The sequence below is a fragment of the Electrona antarctica genome (genome assembly GCF_951216825.1).
Source record: "Electrona antarctica genome assembly, chromosome: 11".
Lineage (NCBI taxonomy): Eukaryota > Metazoa > Chordata > Actinopteri > Myctophiformes > Myctophidae > Electrona > Electrona antarctica.
The window spans coordinates 52,315,799-52,333,926 of record NC_136792.1 but is presented as its reverse complement, the minus strand read 5'-3'; the positions used below and the strand labels follow the sequence as shown (position 1 = coordinate 52,333,926).

Here is an 18,128-nt window from a genome sequence, read left to right as displayed (position 1 = left end):
ACTGTAACACCACCCGCCTGCCACCAGAGGGCAACTGAAATTGGAACGATACAGAGGTGTGTGTGTGTGTGTGTGTGTGTGTGTGTGTGTGTGTGTGTGTGTGTGTGTGTGTGTGTGTGTGTGTGTGTGTGTGTGTGTGTGTGTGTGTGTGTGTGTGTGTGTGTGTGTGTGTGTGTGTGTGTGTGTGTGTGTGTGTGTCAGACTGCCACAACACTTTGTTCGCTTCCCGCGTTCGCTTTACGCGTCTTACTTGTTTCTCCTACACACTATTATAGGCTAATATAATTAGTAACAGGAATAATGTTGCTGAAGTAGTAGTAGTTAATAGAACCGCCCCTTCTGTGTGCTTTCCATTGTAGCGAAGGAACGAATTCGGTCACTTCGGTCACTTCCTCAAGTTATCGTTCAGTTTCGTCCGCGCGTTCGGTCAGTCAGTACGGCAAAATGTAACATTTTGAATGTCTAAAGAGAGACATTCCTCTTTGGTCATTGGACTGAACAACGTGAGAGGGACAGACGTACTGAATGGTCAACAAATGATTGAAACTAATCTTTTTAGTGAACAGTTCTATTTGTGTCAGTGCTTTCAGCACACCCGTGTGAAGTGAGGTGCGCTCTTATCGTCACGTCGTCATACATCATCTCATTCTGGCCAATCACGATTTGCGTTCTCACCGCCAATGGCATTTAATGTTCGTGTTTACACAAACACTCAAAACTGGCCATTCATTATCAATGGCATTTAATGTGTTAGGACAAAGTTTGTGTTTACACTAAAAGCTGGACATAGGAGGGACCCCTACGCCCCTCAAAAAAGGCAAAGAAGTTTAGGGATAAGGTGTAAGGAAGTGGTTCCCAAAGTGGGGTCCAGGGACCCCCAGGGGTCCTTGGGGGAGTTCCAGGGGGCAGCTAAATGGTAGTTTGGAACCAAATGGACCCTTATGGGTCTGTAACTCTGAGAGTGTACAAATGGAACCAAATGGACCTTGACAGGTCCATTTGGTTCCACTTGTACACTCTCAGAGTTAAATTAACATTGATTTTTACAATATGAATTGGGGGTCTCATAGAGATAGAAATGCCATTAAATGGGGGTCCGTAGACTAATGCATGTCAAACTGGGGGGAGGTCCTTGAAATTAAAACGGGTTGAGAATCACTGCTAGAGCCTAAAGGGCCTTGCAAACGGGGAGCGAGGAACGCTCCTCGTTTGGCGCACCAAGTGGTGCGCTACGAGCTCCTAGGTCTGCTATTTTTGAAAAATCGTTTTCTGTCAGGATTTGCGCCACATTTTCACGATTTACAAGACATTTTATAAATTTCGACGTCAGGCCTAAATGGGTTCATTCCCATGTCTGTATTCCACAGACATGCTGAGTCCCAGCGTGGACCCGGAAGTTCCCATGGACTACAGCAGTGAGTACGACGCCTCGGACAAGTCCTCCATGGACGACTCTGACGAGGCCTGCAGCATCCCTGGGTCCTTCTCCCCCGACAACAACCAGGACGGAGCCAGAGCCAGTGGGGACCAGAGGTCAGGCACGCACGCACGCACGCACGCACGCACGCACGCACGCACGCACGTACGCACGCACGCACGCACGCACGCACGCACACACACACAGACACACACACACACACACAGTTCACACACACACACACACACACACACACACACACAGTTCTCAGACACACACACAAGCACGCGCACACAAATACACACACACACACACAGCCACATGCATGCAGGCACGCACCCACAAATTAAATGACACATGCTCATTATCACATGCACTGCTAATCCCGAGTTTCCCGACTTGTGGCCGTATTGTACACATATATGCACACACGCACGCACGCACGCACGCACGCACGCACGCACGCACGCACGCACGCACGCACGCACGCACGCACGCACGCACGCGGGATCAAGACGTTGCACTCCACTGCTAACTGTTTGTCTGGTCACGTCTCCCTCTGCACAGTGTTTACATCCCCCTAATGAGGGTGGTCCAGTCGATGAGGCAGACCACCCGTCGCTCCAGCACAAGCATCAAGGAGGGATGGATGGTTCACTACAGCAACAAGGACACACTGGTAAACCTGCACGCCTGTTTACCCTCCCTGTGCAACGAGAAAGCCTTCCGCCGTATCTCCACCTGCATTTACACCACAGGCCAAACACGCAACACACATCACAATCGTTTTGACTATCGTTTTTTTTTTTTTTTTTTACTTTTTCAATTAATTGAATCATCGAGTAGTGTGTCTTTAATAATTTTAGGATTTAATCATTATATATTCATTAATAATTAATATATTTTTAATAATAATCAATAATTGTATAACCGGCAGAGACTCAAAGAGACTCCTATACCATCTCACCCCATGAATTCAAGGCTTGAATAGAAAATATGATTAATAGAAAATAATTTCATCAGGGGAACTTTAAGTTAGATTTTATACGTTGTCGTATAAAATGCAGTAGTGTACTGCATCGTGCGGAAAGCTTTTTTGACGCTTTGTTTTCACCAATAATGACATGCCCGAAATAAGGGTTGATTATTACACTATTATCTGATTCAATTCCATTAAATTGATTATTTTGAGTAACTGTTGCACCCCTATTATTTAGCCGTTTTTCTCATGCAACTCAGCATAAGAATAGGCCGAGGTGGGGTTGGCGAAAGGGCCTTTCTGTGTGGAGTTTGCATGTTCTCCCCGTGTCCCCTATAGGCTCACAAAAAACATGCAGTAATCCTGGTCTCTAAAACTACCTCCCCCTGGCCAGCCGGTGGCGCCTGATGGAGGGGAAAGGAACTGGTCGGAATAACGTGTTCCTTCCACGCGCTACGTCCAGCCGGGGAAACTCTCCCCTGTCAGGTGAAAAGGCAGCAGCTTGGACTCCTCATGCATCGAAGGAAGCATGAGGTCAGTCCGCTGCCCCCCCAGGTTGGCAGAGGAAGTGTAGCGCCCAGAATTACATTAGATAATTGACACTGGGTGAAAAGATGGGTTGCAAAATCGTGGGATAAAAATATATATAAAACAATGCAACTCAGCAAAAGCTTTGATGACTTTCCCTTAACACTGACTGAGACAAACTGTCCCCAACTCCTCTCTATCTCTCCCGCACACCAGCTCAACTGTCTCCTCTGCATTGGCCGGGTCACATCGGCCTTGACCGTTTCCTCTTAGCATCTATATGCACTTTACTCCCTAAACCTTTCATCTTCTGCGTGAGTGTCCGTGCCTGCGGTTCAACGTAGCCGAGTGTCTGACTCGGTCCAGACTGATAGTACATCGCACAATCTTAGAGAAGTGGTTCCCAGACTTTTTCACGTCAAGGACCCCCAAATTGACACTAATTAGCCCGTGGATATGCCAGGGTCCCCCATAAGAGAAGATTTTTACGGCTCTAGCAGTGATTCTCAACCATTATAATTAACAAGTAAGACGCGCGAACGCGGGAAGCGAACGCAGCTCGTAAATTGCAAAAACAACAATTAGAATAAATTACGTAATTTTTTAAGGTTTTTTTTAAGTTCTCTTTTTTTGTGTTTAAGTTTTTTTTTAAGTTAAGTTTTTTTTAAGTTAAGTTTTGTGTGAGTGTGTGTGTTTTTGTGTGTGATACAGCTGCGCCCTCTGGTGGTGGGCGGGTGGTGTTACAGCGTGACACACACACAGACACACAGACACACAGACAGGATCTGCTGGGTCTCATAGTAAATGCTCACTGCGTTCGCAATTAAAGGACCCTCAGTTTAATATGCAATAAGCTACGGACCCCCCCATTTCTATCTCTGGGACTCCAATTTATATTGTAAAATCAATGTTAATTTAACTCGGTACAAATGGTTCCATTTGTACACTCTCTGAGCTACAGAGCCATAACGGTCCATTTGGTTCCAAACTATCATTTAGCTGAGGACCCCCTGGAACTCCCCTCAAGGACCCCTAGTCGTTCCCCACTTTGGGGACCACTGTCTTAGAGGGAGAAGATTGTTCAGTGTGACCAAACGAGAGACGCGTGGTGAATTCCAGATTTATAAATAAATACAAATCTCTCTCACATCCTCCTGTGACTATACAGCGTTCTGATTTCTCTAACGTAGGGCTCCCCAACCTTTTTTACGCCCCACGGACCCCTTCCACCATTTTCAAAATCATTGTGGTTGGGGGAGTAAAGGACTGAATATTTATTCATTATTAAAGCGCCTTTATTTTATATTTTTCTATGGAGGGACAGACAGTAGGCTGACAGGAAATGGGGAGAGAGATGGGGGAGTGACATGCAGTAAAGGCCGTCGGGATCGGGAGTCGAACCCGCGGCACACTGCCAGACTGGATTACCAGCCAAGGTGCCTGGACCGCTGAGCCACGGCCCAGGCCTGCTTATCTTTCTTTTCTTTTTTGTTGGCCAGCAATGGGTAAAACGCTCCCAAAACTAATTTGGTCTCTGTGACACATCTAGGGGCCACAATCTGCATTCAAAGATTTTCCAAGAAGCTTTGCCATTGGTCGATTTGCCTGTCTACTTCCTGATTGGTTAGTCATTTCGACCAGGTTTTTTTTCGACCAATGACAAAGCTTCTAGGAACATCTTTGAATGCAGACTGTGGCCCCTAGATGTGTCACAGACACTACATTTTTTTGGGGGAGTGTTTTACTCATTGCTGGCTGTCTGAATACCAAAAATAACAATTAAAAAAATAGGTCATTACATTTTTGACATACAGTATATTGCTTATAGCAGCTTTAACCAGCCATAATATTTTACTGTTGTTATACTTCCATCATACTAAGTTGAAGTAACTTGTATATCATCATGCTGTTGGCCTGATTGTCCTTTTGAAGTCTATACCATGATCCATTATGATAACAGCCCTCTTTTAGTATGCTAAACCTTGACCATCAGACAGTGGGAGCGCATGTTAATTAACTTAATTTAAGGTGTCGCGCATAAGACATTAACACCTTTAGTTTGTTAGGAGAGAGAGAGCGATGGCAGTGTCATATTGTACTGAAGGCAGGTTCTTCTACGGATATACAATGGTCATGGATATAATATATCAAATAAAAATCACACCCGTGTGAAGTGAGGGGCGCTCTTGTCGCCGTACATCATCCAATAAAAAAATGAATAATACTTCTTCATGTCAACTTATGTTATTATCTTTTAACCATGATACAATGGTTAAAAAAACCCTCATCTTTTCACCATGACCATGTAAGATGACAACTGAATTTATGAGATTGGTTAAGCCGATTTGCTCGTCTACATAATGACGTCAATTTTCCTTTCATTGTCAATGGCATTTAATGTTTGCGTTGCAACAAATGTACGTCATATTTCAGCCACATATGACGTAAATTCTCCTTTCATTGTCAATGGCAAATGTGAGACGGGACGGGGCGAAAAGCTGTATTTTTTTGAGGGGCGCAAACTCCACAAAGAGCCCATGAAGTCACGGCCACCAGGTTGATTGGGGAGAGTAAGTAGTAGCCTTGCCGAGCCATGAGGCCCATAGGGGCAGGAGCCTATCTCCTGTTTCTGTAGCGTGAGGCAGCTTGATGTACAAGTACACCCCCTGGACATGACGCTAGTATGTCGCAGGGATTTACCCCCAATCCAACCCTTGATGCTGAGTGTCAAGCAGGGAGGCACTGGGTCCCATTTTTAGAGTCTTATCTTTGGTATGACCCGGCCAGGGATTGAACCCCGACCTCCCAGTCTCAGGGCGGACACTCTAACCACAAGGCCACTGAGCTGGTCGAGGGTTGATTGGTTGATTGGGGAGAGAGCCCTGCGTGAAACTTTCCTCTTTCGCTCCAACTCTGTGGTTCTCGGCTGTTTCTTTCTCCCCAGGTCTGTCCTTTATACTAACTTCCTTTCTCTTTCTCTCTCTCTTTCTCTTTTTTGTGTCCTGTTTTCCTTTTCCTCTTCCGTTTCCTTTGCTCCGATCGGTCCGCTCTCTGGACAGCGCCCCCTGCAGCATCTAAGATGAATCCCATGTTGACCCTACTACTCCCCTTGGAGTCTACTTTAGCTTCTGAAGGAGGCGGTCGCTTCTGAAGATGCAAGTAGGCCGGGCGCAGCGCACGCTTGCGACCAGCAGCAATAAGTTTGGTTTGATTGATGTATGTTATATGTGTTTCAAGCCTTATGATCTGCTGTAAAACCATTTGCCCTTCGGGGACACTAATAAAATAACCTTGAACCCCTGAAACCTCTCACCCCCCCTCCCCTCCCACTGCCCTCCCACCCCCTCCCCCCTCCCACTACCACCACCAACAGAGAAAGAGGCACTATTGGCGTCTGGACTGTAAGTGCATCATCCTCTTCCAGAACAACACCACCAACAAGTACTACAAGGTAGGTAAACCTGCACCGATAATATACATGCTGTACAACACTGCACAGTACAGACACAGCAACACGCCACAGTACAGACACAGCAACACGCCACAGTACAGGCACAGCGACACGCCACAGTACAGACACAGCAACACCCCACAGTACAGACACAGCAACACGCCACAGTACAGACACAGCAACACCCCACAGTACAGACACAGCAACACGCCACAGTACAGACACAGCAACACCCCACAGTACAGACACAGCAACACGCCACAGTACAGACACAGCAACACGCCACAGTACAGACACAGCAACACGCCACAGTACAGACACAGCAACACGCCACAGTACAGCACATGACCGTTAACCACTTTTATACAGCGGCTATTCGACAGTAGCCGATCTACAAGCTCACAACACGTCACAATGCGACTCTTTGTGAGCTATAGTAGATCTGCTGTTTACTTTTACTTTGTTACTTTCACCCATTTAGGCCTGACGTCGAAAAAAAAAAAAACGTTCGCTCTGAAAGAATATATACCTATTCAAAGATTTGTGCCGCATTTTTACGATTTTTCAAAAATAGCAGACCTACAAATTCATAGCGCGCCACTCGGTGGCACGCTATGAGCTTGTAGATCTAAAGACAGAATGCTTGAAACATCCAAAATGGGTTAAGTATATTTTGATACCAACATCTTAATGTAGGCCTTTTACTTGTAACAGAGGCGGTTTTTTATATTCTGTTATTGCTACCGTTACTGAGGTATTCATTTAGATTTGATGTTCAGATACTAATCAAAAAACTGAAAAACGTGTCAAAGTCAATTCCTAATGTCGATCAGATTATACTAAGATCCCATGACTCTACTTTACTTCAGTATTTCCAATTTCCTGTATGTTTACTTCAACTCCACTACATCTCAGAGGCAATTATTGTACTCCTACATTGTGTGGTGTAGGAGATCCCTCTGTCTGAGATCCTGGAGGTCCGCCCGGCAGGGGACTTCACGCTGATTCCCCCCGGCACCACCAGCCCTCACTGCTTCGAGGTCATCACAGGTAGGTTCAGGGACGGATTAATTAACCCCCCACCTGGGCGGGTAATTCTTGCAGGGCCCCCATAGTGCGTGTGTGCGTGACCTTTTCGTGGCCAATGAAGGGCCCCAGACGCCCTTTTCAGGGTGTCAAACCCAGTACTGCACGGCCCAATTTCCCCCGAAGGGCCCCTGAGAGCCAAGGGCCCTCTGGGCCACGGCCCCACTGGCTCAATGGCTAATTTGTCCCTGGGTAGGTTAGGTCAGGCAGGGGTGGGCAACTTTGACCAACTTCCACACTCACTCCAGAGGAGCCACATTGCATATTAGCGTATACTGTCGTAGCAAAGAAAAGAATAGAATAGATCTTTTGCTATATTTGAATTGAAATCCTGAATATTGTTTTTGCTGTTTTTGAATTGGAATCCTAAAAAGTAACATATTAATAATAATGTCTTTTTTTGGTATTCAGACAGCCATGCAGCAATGGGTAAAACGCTCCCAAAAAGCATTTAGTCTCTGTGACACATCTAGGGGGCGCAATCTGCATTCAAAGATTTTCCTAGAAGCTTTTGTCATTGGCCCTCACTGCTTGGAGGTCATCACAGCCGGTATAGGGGCTGCCACCATTACACACTTAGGTTGACCATTCATTGTCAACGCAGATGATTGAGATATATATATATATATTTGTTTTTGCTTTTTACTGCCTTTATTGATAGTTTACAGTAAGATAGGACAAATAACTGAAATATATCAAGAAAGCATTGGCATTTTTATACATTTTATAAAAAAATGCCCTTTCAGCTTTTTTATGTGTGAAACATTTACATCATGGACACGATTATGACAAAACAATTGCGATCATCTCAAATAATTGACGATTAGACGACGATGTAATTACTATTAAATTATGACTACTAAACTATGACGACCCTAATCTCGCAGACAGCCTGTGCTACTACGTGGGGGAGGACCCCAACAGCGTCGCTGCAGGCCCCTCTCTGTCCCCCGGTTTGCCCCCCACGCCGCCCTCGCCCAGCAACGTGGCGCCCAACAGTGGCGTGGGCCGCGAGGTGGCCAAGGCGTGGGAGAGCGCCATCCGCCAGGCCCTCATGCCGGTCATCTTCCAGGACGCTCCGCCCCCCGAGGGAAACACGCCCCACCGTAAGTCGGCGAATTGCATGTGAATGCACTTTTCATTTTGACCTGAGGACGATTCTACAAATTCCTGACAGTTTTCTTAAAATCCTATGTTTCTATGTGAAATGAAATGAAATGAAATGAAATGAAATGAAATGAAATGATTACTATATTTACCCAGGGTATCTGGGCTAAGCTCAAGAACTTGTTTCCAGCCAGGCCCTGCTCATAGAACACATTTCATCGTAGTGGTTCAATGCCTTGTTCAAGGGCACTTCAGCAGTGGTAATTTTAACGTGTCGGCCACCGCTGCCACTCATGTCAGTGGTTCTCAAACTATTTTATGTCAAGGACCCCAAAAATGATATGTAATTGGCCGCCGATCCCCATCTGAAAATATGTAGTTCCAGGGACCTCCCAGAAGCAAAGATTTTAGTTAAAAATGTTCGCTCTGAAATATATATTCAAAGATTTGCGCCACATTTTCACGACTTTTCAAAAATAGCAGACCTACAAGCTCGTAGCGCGCCACTTGGTGGGGCGCTACGAGCTTGTAGATCTGCTATTTTTCAATAGCTAAAGTATAACATAGTGCTTAAAACACCAAAAGGGGTTCCCGCCCAAAATGCGTTAAGAAATAAAAAGAAAAATCCAAGAAATTCCATAAATTAGAAAACAAATGTTTAAGTAGTGAAAATAGCCGATCTACTGTAGATGCTAGCGTAGATCACTAGTTTGGGTCTCGGGGAGACATCAAATTTCTCTTTTAGTTCACAGGCTAAAACGGTTTGGGAACCGTTGCACTTACGTGTCGCCATGGTACACCGTACAGAATATTGACATTTTGCAATAGTTTATTTAAATGATTCACCAGAGCAGATGCAGACCTTTAAAGGAGAATTCCATGCTAGAAGGCTTTTTTACCTTTCTTACCTTTCTTTGTAGTCGTTACGTCCCCACCAAAGAGGTCCAGGTGTTTTTTTGTGCAAAAACTCCTTATAGGCTATTTCCCCTACCATAAGCCCTCAATGAATTGCATTGAATTGAATGGGAATTGAATGGGGCTATGGGGTGTTGTGCTAATTCTCTTATTTCCATCAAAATAAGTAGTAAAGTGTGCCGCTTGGAATATTATTTACATTATGAAGAGAGGATATATACAAAAAATATATAATTTTGAGCGATGGAAATAAGCAAATTATCACAACACCCCATAGCCCCATTCAATTCCCATTCAATGCAACTCATATAGGGCTTATGGTAGGGGAAATAGCCAATAAGGAGCTTTTGCACAAAATAACACCTGGACCTCTTTGGTGGGGACGTAACAACTACAAAGAAAAGTAAGAAAGCCTTTTAGTATGGAATTCTCCTTTAATATGGTCCTACTTCATCATGAGCTGACGTGTTTCGTTGCTGTTGTGCTATTTTCAGGACAAGCTTCAGTCAGCATCTCGGTGTCCAACAGTCAGATCCAAGAGAATGTGGTAAGTTTTCTTTAGTTCACATTCTTGAAAGTGGATATCCATTCAGGCCTTCACGTTCTACAACATTTGATTGGTTGAGTCGTAAGTTTAGGCATGGGTTTAGTGTGATAATCCTATATTTATTACATTGTAGTTACATTTAGGCAGAGGTTAAGATTACAGAGGGGTATGCTGTGAATGGCAGTTAATACCAATTGAAATTGAATATATTGTTATATATTATTTCATGCATAACATAATGCCTGAGTTATCAAAAAGTTGAAGATTGACGTTGAGTGAATGACTGAATGATGACTGATGATATTAATGGTAATATTTCTCAACAAAAGGATATCGGCACGGTGTACCAAATCTTTGCTGATGAGGTCCTGGGCTCTGGACAGTTTGGAGTAGTGTATGGAGGTATGTACACTACAGTATATATTTACTGTGTGTGTGTGTGTGTGTGTGTGTGCGTGCGTGTGCGTGCATGTGCGTGCACTTGTGCGCTTGTGCTTGTGCGTGTGTGTTTGCGTATGTGTGCATCTGTGCACATGCATGGTTCGATTTGTTAAAGAAAAGAAAGGCAGGCATTTTATTAACCATTTAAAATCTACATTGAGAGCTCGGCTCAAATGTGATTATCAATAGCTCATCTACATGCTCACATCACGGCGCATTGTGAACTTGTACATATATACATCTGCTAGTATTCACAATTTCTTTCTCTAACTCAGGTAAACACAGGAAGACTGGGCGTGACGTAGCCGTGAAAGTTATCGACAAGCTCCGGTTCCCCACCAAGCAGGAGAGTCAGCTGAGGAACGAGGTGGCCATACTGCAGGTGACAGACACGCCCACAGCTCACCGATCCAAATGAAAACCTTTATATTGATCCGTTTGTTCATTTTGGCATCACTGCTGATCTTCTACATTTGTATATTTGCCAACTGTTTTCAGTTTTATATCTTTATATTTGCCAAATGTTTTCAGTTCCATCTATTGCTTGAAGCACGCACGCACGCACGCACACAGAAACACAGACAGAAACACAGACAGACACACAGACAGACACAGGCACGCACACACACAATATTGGTCCAATAGTGTTTATAAGAATTGATCCCTAGACTGTTGTGCATTTTGAATATTGTTCCATACATTTTCTAAACCTAACCTTAACCCATGTCTAACCAATGACTAGTCTAAACTAAGTATGCACCCTGTTCATGGACTTCCTCACATTGTGTAAATATAATGGAAGCTCATCTCCACCAGTAGATGGAGCTACAGTAGAGGTTTATGTTTATGCGTGTCCTGTTTGCCAGTAGGACAGTACACAGCAGCCATCAGGGCCTGGGTTTTTTTAATGACCAAATCAAACTTGCTGTAGGCCTGTAAAGCTCAAGGCACACAAGCTAAATGCCTAAATTGTGTATTTGCATGCACATGCAGCTACTCTTAAAGGATGCATTTAGCCTGTTTGACTTGAAGCCCAGTCAGTGATGACCATAATTGCTTGAATCAATGTGACTTGGAAACGTTTATTTTGTAAATTTGAAATTAATATTGATAGGACCAGAGATCTGCCCATTGATACGTTTGGTGATCTAAATTCAGAAGTGGTGTAAAAACTAACTAAGTACATTCACTTAAGTACTGTACTTATTTACAATGTTGAGGTACATAGTTGTACTTTACTTGAGTATTTTCCAATTTCCAATACTTTTACCTCTACGCCACTACATCTCGGTCCAAATATTGTATTTACTCCACTACATCTCGGTCCAAATATTGTATTTACTCCACTACATTTATTTGAAAACTTTAGTTCCTATAGTTACTATAGGAACTAAGTGTAGATTTAGTGTAGTGTATATTTAGATTATTATTTCAAAACATACATTACCCACTAAAGCCCTATATAGCCTACATTTCAGCCATTGTGAGCTTGTACATCTGATAATTTACCAAATATTTTATACATTTGGAAACTTGTGAAATGGGACATTCTGCATAATGAGTACTTTCTACTTTAAGTACATTTTGACTGAGATCAGATTCTAAAAATGTCTTCTACATCCTGACAGTTTTCTGAAAAAGCTATGTTTCTATGTCAGTGGTTCTTCGATTTTTCAAAAATAGCAGACCTACAAGCTCGTAGCGTGCCACTCGGTGGCGCGCTATGAGCTTGTAGATCTGCTATTTTTCAATAGCTAAAGCATAACATAGTGCTAACACCAAAAGGGGTTCCCGCCCAAAATGGGTTAAGTACATTTTGATGTCAATATTATTCCAAACATAAATCCCTCTCTACATCTTCCCCGACATTCTCCGTGTGGCCATCAACACTGTGTCTTCTTCTCTTCTCTTCTCGTCCCCAACCAGAGCCTGCGTCACCTGGGCATCGTGAACCTGGAGTGCATGTTCGAGACCCCGGAGAAGGTGTTCGTGGTGATGGAGAAGCTGCACGGGGACATGCTGGAGATGATTCTCTCCAGCGAGAAGGGCAGACTGCCCGAGAGACTCACTAAGTTCCTCATCACGCAGGTGTGTGTATATCTGTGACTTTTTACCAGCTGCTTCGTAGAAGCGGCAGGTTAGTCAGGGAAACTTGCAACCGGTAGACGGACACCGCTAGTCTATGCGAGTGTTGCCAAGTCTGCATATTTCCAGCCTAACGTGGATTCATTCACAGTTGCTTGCCTGGTTTGATTTTTGGAGGGTGCTTAGCTTATTTCTGTCACGAAAGTGGCAGCGGTGGCCGAACGGATTGCGGAGCGGTCTTGATACCGGAAGGTCGCCAGTTCGAATCAGCGGTCCGACACGTTAAAATTACCACCGCTGAAGTGCCCTTGAACAAGGCATTGAACCACTACGATGAAATGTTCTATGAGCAGGGCCTGGCTGGAAACAAGTTCTTGAGCTTAGCCCAGATACCCTGGGTAAATATAGTAATCATTTCATTTCATTTCACAGTTGCCACCACTGGCAACAACCCATAACATCCCATCGTCTGCACGGCATGGCTAGTCGAGCAGTTCTGATTGGCTGCCTCGTCTCCAGCCATGTTGCCTCAGAATTCTTTAGGGTCACTAATTTGAGCATAACAGCGGAGCGCAGCTAAAAAGTGGCATAACGTCAGCAGCAGACCCACAGATAATAATAATGCAGCTGGTAATTAATTGATTTAATCAATTTGGGCTGAATGGGTGAATGTGATGCACAATCTCTGTAGAGTGCCTTGGATAAAGGCGCTATATAAATGCACCATTTACCATTTACCATTTTGGTTTGTTCATCACACTGAATGACGACGATGACTGTTTTTGTGTGTGTGTGTGTGTGTGTGTGTGTGTGTGTGTGTGTGTGTGTGTGTGTGTGTGTGTGTGTGTGTGTGTGTGTGTGTGTGTGTGTGTGTGTGTGTGTGTGTGTGTGTGTGTGTGTGTGTGTGTGTGTGTGTGTGTGTGTGTGTGTGTGTGTGTGTGCGTGTGTGCGCGTGTGCGTGCCGTCACTACTGAATTCCTGTTTAGAAGCATAACTCATGTGTTTGTGTGCTTTGTGGGTATAGATTCTAGCAGCTCTGAGACACCTGCACTTCAAGAACATTGTTCACTGTGACCTGAAACCAGAGAACGTGCTTCTTGCCTCTGCTGAACCATTCCCCCAGGTGCGTGCGTACACACACACACACACACACACACACACAGAGCCCATTGCCAGTTACCAGTTACCACCCCCCACACATAATTCAAATTGAGAACTTTTTCTGCTCTGAAAATTATTATTATATCTTTGTTATTCAGAAAATGTATCATATAATTGGGTTTCTTTATTGATCACAAAAAGTATTCAAATGAGAATATATATATTTTATTGTTTTGTTTTTTTGTGGCTTTCGCCTTATTTTATATTTTTTATGGAGGGATAGAAAGTAGGCTGACAGGAAATGGGGAGAGAGATGGGGGGGGGGGGGGGGGGGGTGACATGCAGTAAGGGCCGTCGGGATCGGGAGTCGAACCCGCGGCACACTGCCAGACTGGATTACCAGCCAAGGTGCCTGGGCCGCCGAGCCACGGCCCAGGCCTCAAATGAGAATATTGAATACAACGCATTCATATTAATGTTTAAAAATAGAAAACCAGTGGCTCTTATAGATGGCTGCTCTCTCGTAATACAGGTAAGATTATGAATGAAAAAGGGTTTTTTCACAGTTCTACTGCTTAATTACCAGAAGGTGTAAAATTAAGACTTGCAAAGAAAAACATTCTAAGGCACTCTACTCTGTCTTTGATGAAAAAAAGAAAGAAAATATGGATTTATTCATGAGCATGGCAACAAGAAATCAGACACGCGTTTCGACCTAGAAGGTCTTCGTAAGGGTCTATCTGTTTCCTGTTTCCTTGTTCATAAATAAATCCATATATTTTTTCATCAAAGACGTATGCATGCAGTGCCTTGGAATCCGAAATATCTTTCTGCATCCTTTATCCTGGCCTGGACTCTAGTATAAACCATACTCGTATTGACCACTCCGTCATAGCCCAGCCCACGACATTTAAAAAAATATATATGGGCAATTAAAAATCCCAAGAAAGCCTCAATTATTGATATTGACAGCTATGTCCATTTTATTTCTTACTATGGTGATGTATCTGTCTGTACACACCTGACTAAGCTGGTCTAGCTTGGACAGATCTTAACCCATTTTGGGCGGGAACCCCTTTTGGTGTTAGCATTATGCTATGCTTTAGCTATTGAAAAATAGCAGATCTACAAGCTCATAGCACGCCACCGAGTGGCGCGCTACGAGCTTGTAGGTCTGCTATTTTTGAAAAATCGAAGAACGACTGACATAGAAACATGGCTTTTTCAGAACACTGTCAGGATGTAGAAGACATTTTTAGAATGTGATCTCAGGTCAAAATGAAAAAAAACGTGCTTGGTTTATTTCAGCCGTAATGTTCTGCTGAACTCGCTGTGACAATATATTTCTGGACGGCATGCTGAGTAATTTAACTGAGCTAGCCTTTGTGCTCGTTGATCAGCTCTCGCAGCACAATAGCTTAATTGCCAGCAGCTGGATAATGGCAGGACAATTTTCACTGTTTGTCGTAAATATGTCCCTAATATGCCCCTGGAACGCTGGCCAGCTTAGTGACACATTGATGATAACGTTCCACCACTCGCATGGAAACTAGATGAGTCTGCCACAGGAAAAATAATAAATTAAAGATGGAGTGCCGCGATTTTTTTCCACCCTAAAACATGATCATCAGGTCTTATTGTTATATAATCAAAAAAGTGTACAGTATTTGTTAAATGTTGTTGTTCATTAAGTTTGCCTGGTGGGTGGTAATGGATGGTGATCCACCTGAACTTAAGCCGCACCCACAGCTGTAGTTGTATGATAAAAGGGGAGGGGTTAGGGGCGGGGCTGATAGTGTGATGTCACTATATTACTGTTTATTTCATTGGCCCGTTTGACTGTCAAGGGTTCAGCCTCCAGGAAGAAACCCTATAAGTGAATATATCATTGCACATAAAAACGACTCCAGGGTGTCTAATGAAGTACTGTCACCTCATAGACACATGAAAAACTGGAAAAATACAAAAATTGTGGCACTCCAAACCCTGGGGCGGTTTGGTCTGGCACTCCTCAGTTTGAATTACATTTCACTCACCCCAGAGTTGTGGGTGACCAATCAGAGCCCACTTTTCAAACTGAGACTTTTTTTGCTGTGACGTTGGAATTTGCTTGTAACCGCCCCCTTGGAATTAAATCTTCCACACTGAAGCTCCAGACCAATATCTATACGCAGTCGCAGTGATATTAGTCTGGCCATGCCAGGCTAAGGGCCGATTCATACTCCTATTTTAGAGCCGAATAAAAGTCGGTTCGGCGCTGTAGAGCCTACAATGTGACGTAATTTGAGGTTCGGGGGGGCGGGTACCGTCCTAAAGTCCTACGATGTTTCAAAATGTTTCAATAGTTATAATTTTTCAATAGTTATATAGTTACTAAAGTATAACACAATGCTTAAAATACCAAAAGGGGTTGCCGCCCAAAATGGGTTAATAATAGAGAAAATATATCATAAATGAATACTGAAACCAGATATAATCATTAAGGAAAGTTTATGCATGCACCACGTAGGCCTACTATGTAAACTCTTAATTTCCATTTCCGCCATTCAGTTCAGCAAAAACAAAAACATTTTTTTTTTGGGGACCTTCCCAAAAACAATTTGGTCGCGACCGACAGGTTGAGAAGCCCTGGCTTAGAGAGGACTGATGGTCTCTCTCCCGTCTTTCCAGATATATCCAGCCAATGTCTGACTCCCTTCACCCATGCATGAGTTTTAATGTGGGGAACTGCGGTCTCCAAATCGTCAACATGGCTCACAGTATGCGAGCACGATCCAATTTAAGAGAGTACCGTAGTAGAGCCAGCCAGGGGACAGTTTTAATAGCAGCTTTTGTTGCTGCGTGGTAAAACGCCACCACATTTTTTTTTTGCCTTTACATCAAGTAAAGTGTTACAACTGATACGTGTCAGATTATTTGTGCTCACAGCTTTTGAAGGTAATATATTTTAAAAAGTGAACAGAAAATATACGCCTCTATAAGACTATAGCTATGATGATGTTTATTATCAGGTGAAACATTTTCATAAAATGTACCCCTGTGTATTGTCCTCCTGCTCCTGTTCTGTATAACTTTATAAATGCAATAAAAATAAATATACATCAAAAAGATAAATGAGGCCACATAGGTTATGGTGGGCCAGCATTGTATATGAATGTATTGCACAGACAGAAAATGTTGATTCATTTTCGTGTTGAAAATCTGTAAGAGTGATAGCAGATGTTTTGATAAAATCTGTAGGAGTAATATAAAAAAAACAGTTTTGCAATAATCGGCCTCCTGGTGGCAATGCGAAAAGGCCAATGCAAAAAGGGTGGCATAGTTTCACAGCAATCGTATTGCCGTCATGATTTGAGGCATTTCGTTCAAAACAAGCCACTCCTGCAAACTTTGGAAGTCTTAGCCAACCAAGATGGAATATGACAAATTATTATATATAGATTTATATATAGATTTTTAAAGAAAAAAATAGAATGGAGTGGAGACAATAAAGCCCAAATGCTTATTTCCAATGTGGTCCATTGGTGCATAAATATAATCAAGTACATAATGTTTTCTCGCAAACACAATTTCAGTCTCTCATCACGAGCATGACTGAGCTTTCTTGCTAACCTAAACTGACTGTCTGGGTCGAATTATTGACCATTGAGTGTAACAGAAGAAGATTATCTCATTAAAGCCTAAAAGCCCCATTAACGTGGGCTCAAAATGCTGTGTTTTTCATACACAAGAAACTTATCTTCACATCCATCACAATTTTTGTGGAATATGTATTTATAAATTACTATTTTATACCAAATCAGCCGATCTACAGCTTGTAGAATAGATCTTCTATTAAAGAAATTTTTGGACATTTTGTGGACATTTTGAGGTTGAAAGTGGTTACATCCCAACGCCTCATAACTAAAAAACATCGCATGGATGCACCTGGGACATATCCTCAGTGATGTGACCTGAGGTCAACGGGGTTTTCGGGTCTCTCAACATCATACCCCTCACTCAGGCGACCCAGCCCGGGAGTGATCAAGTCCCGACTTAACACACACACTTCGAGATTCCACACGTCCCAGTAGCTACCCTCAATCAGTCCCACTAGGGAAAAACCAGGGGCACACAATCCGTTGGAACTACTCCAGAACTACTCTGCCAGGGCTGGGAGGTACACTTCTGGCGCATGGAGGGACTAGGCTCTGTGGGTTGTCTCCTGTCCGGGCCCCTCCTACGTCTCACTAGGTCCACTCCTGCTCTCATGTGTAGCATGAGTGTAGCATCATGCCCTCCTAAGCCTCAGTAACTGAATTCCTTTTGCTGAGTTTAGTTCAAAATGAAGAAATGCTGCTGCCACCGTTTACACTGGGGTAGCAGCCTATACCATTCTCCTTTAAATAGGTATCTTCTTTATTCGAGTCCACACCAAAACAGCAGGACATCATAGCGCGCCACCGAGTGGCGCGCTATGAGCTTGTAGGTC

The 18,128-nt window shown here is 43.5% G+C and overlaps 1 protein-coding gene across 2 annotated transcripts in view; it reads left to right on the top strand.

The window, feature by feature from the left end:
* The window catches only part of prkd2 (protein kinase D2), a 77,714-nt gene that overhangs the window by 53,942 nt on the left and 5,644 nt on the right, over positions 1 to 18,128 (top strand). For both annotated transcript variants that reach the window (XM_079514208.1, XM_079514207.1), the window contains 10 exons: positions 1,368 to 1,533; positions 1,985 to 2,096; positions 6,298 to 6,375; positions 7,326 to 7,425; positions 8,349 to 8,567; positions 9,978 to 10,030; positions 10,360 to 10,432; positions 10,747 to 10,853; positions 12,398 to 12,559; positions 13,581 to 13,679. In XM_079514208.1, the coding sequence (XP_079370334.1) occupies positions 1,368 to 1,533; positions 1,985 to 2,096; positions 6,298 to 6,375; positions 7,326 to 7,425; positions 8,349 to 8,567; positions 9,978 to 10,030; positions 10,360 to 10,432; positions 10,747 to 10,853; positions 12,398 to 12,559; positions 13,581 to 13,679 (1,169 nt within the window). The remainder of the gene's footprint in view (positions 1 to 1,367; positions 1,534 to 1,984; positions 2,097 to 6,297; positions 6,376 to 7,325; positions 7,426 to 8,348; positions 8,568 to 9,977; positions 10,031 to 10,359; positions 10,433 to 10,746; positions 10,854 to 12,397; positions 12,560 to 13,580; positions 13,680 to 18,128) is intronic.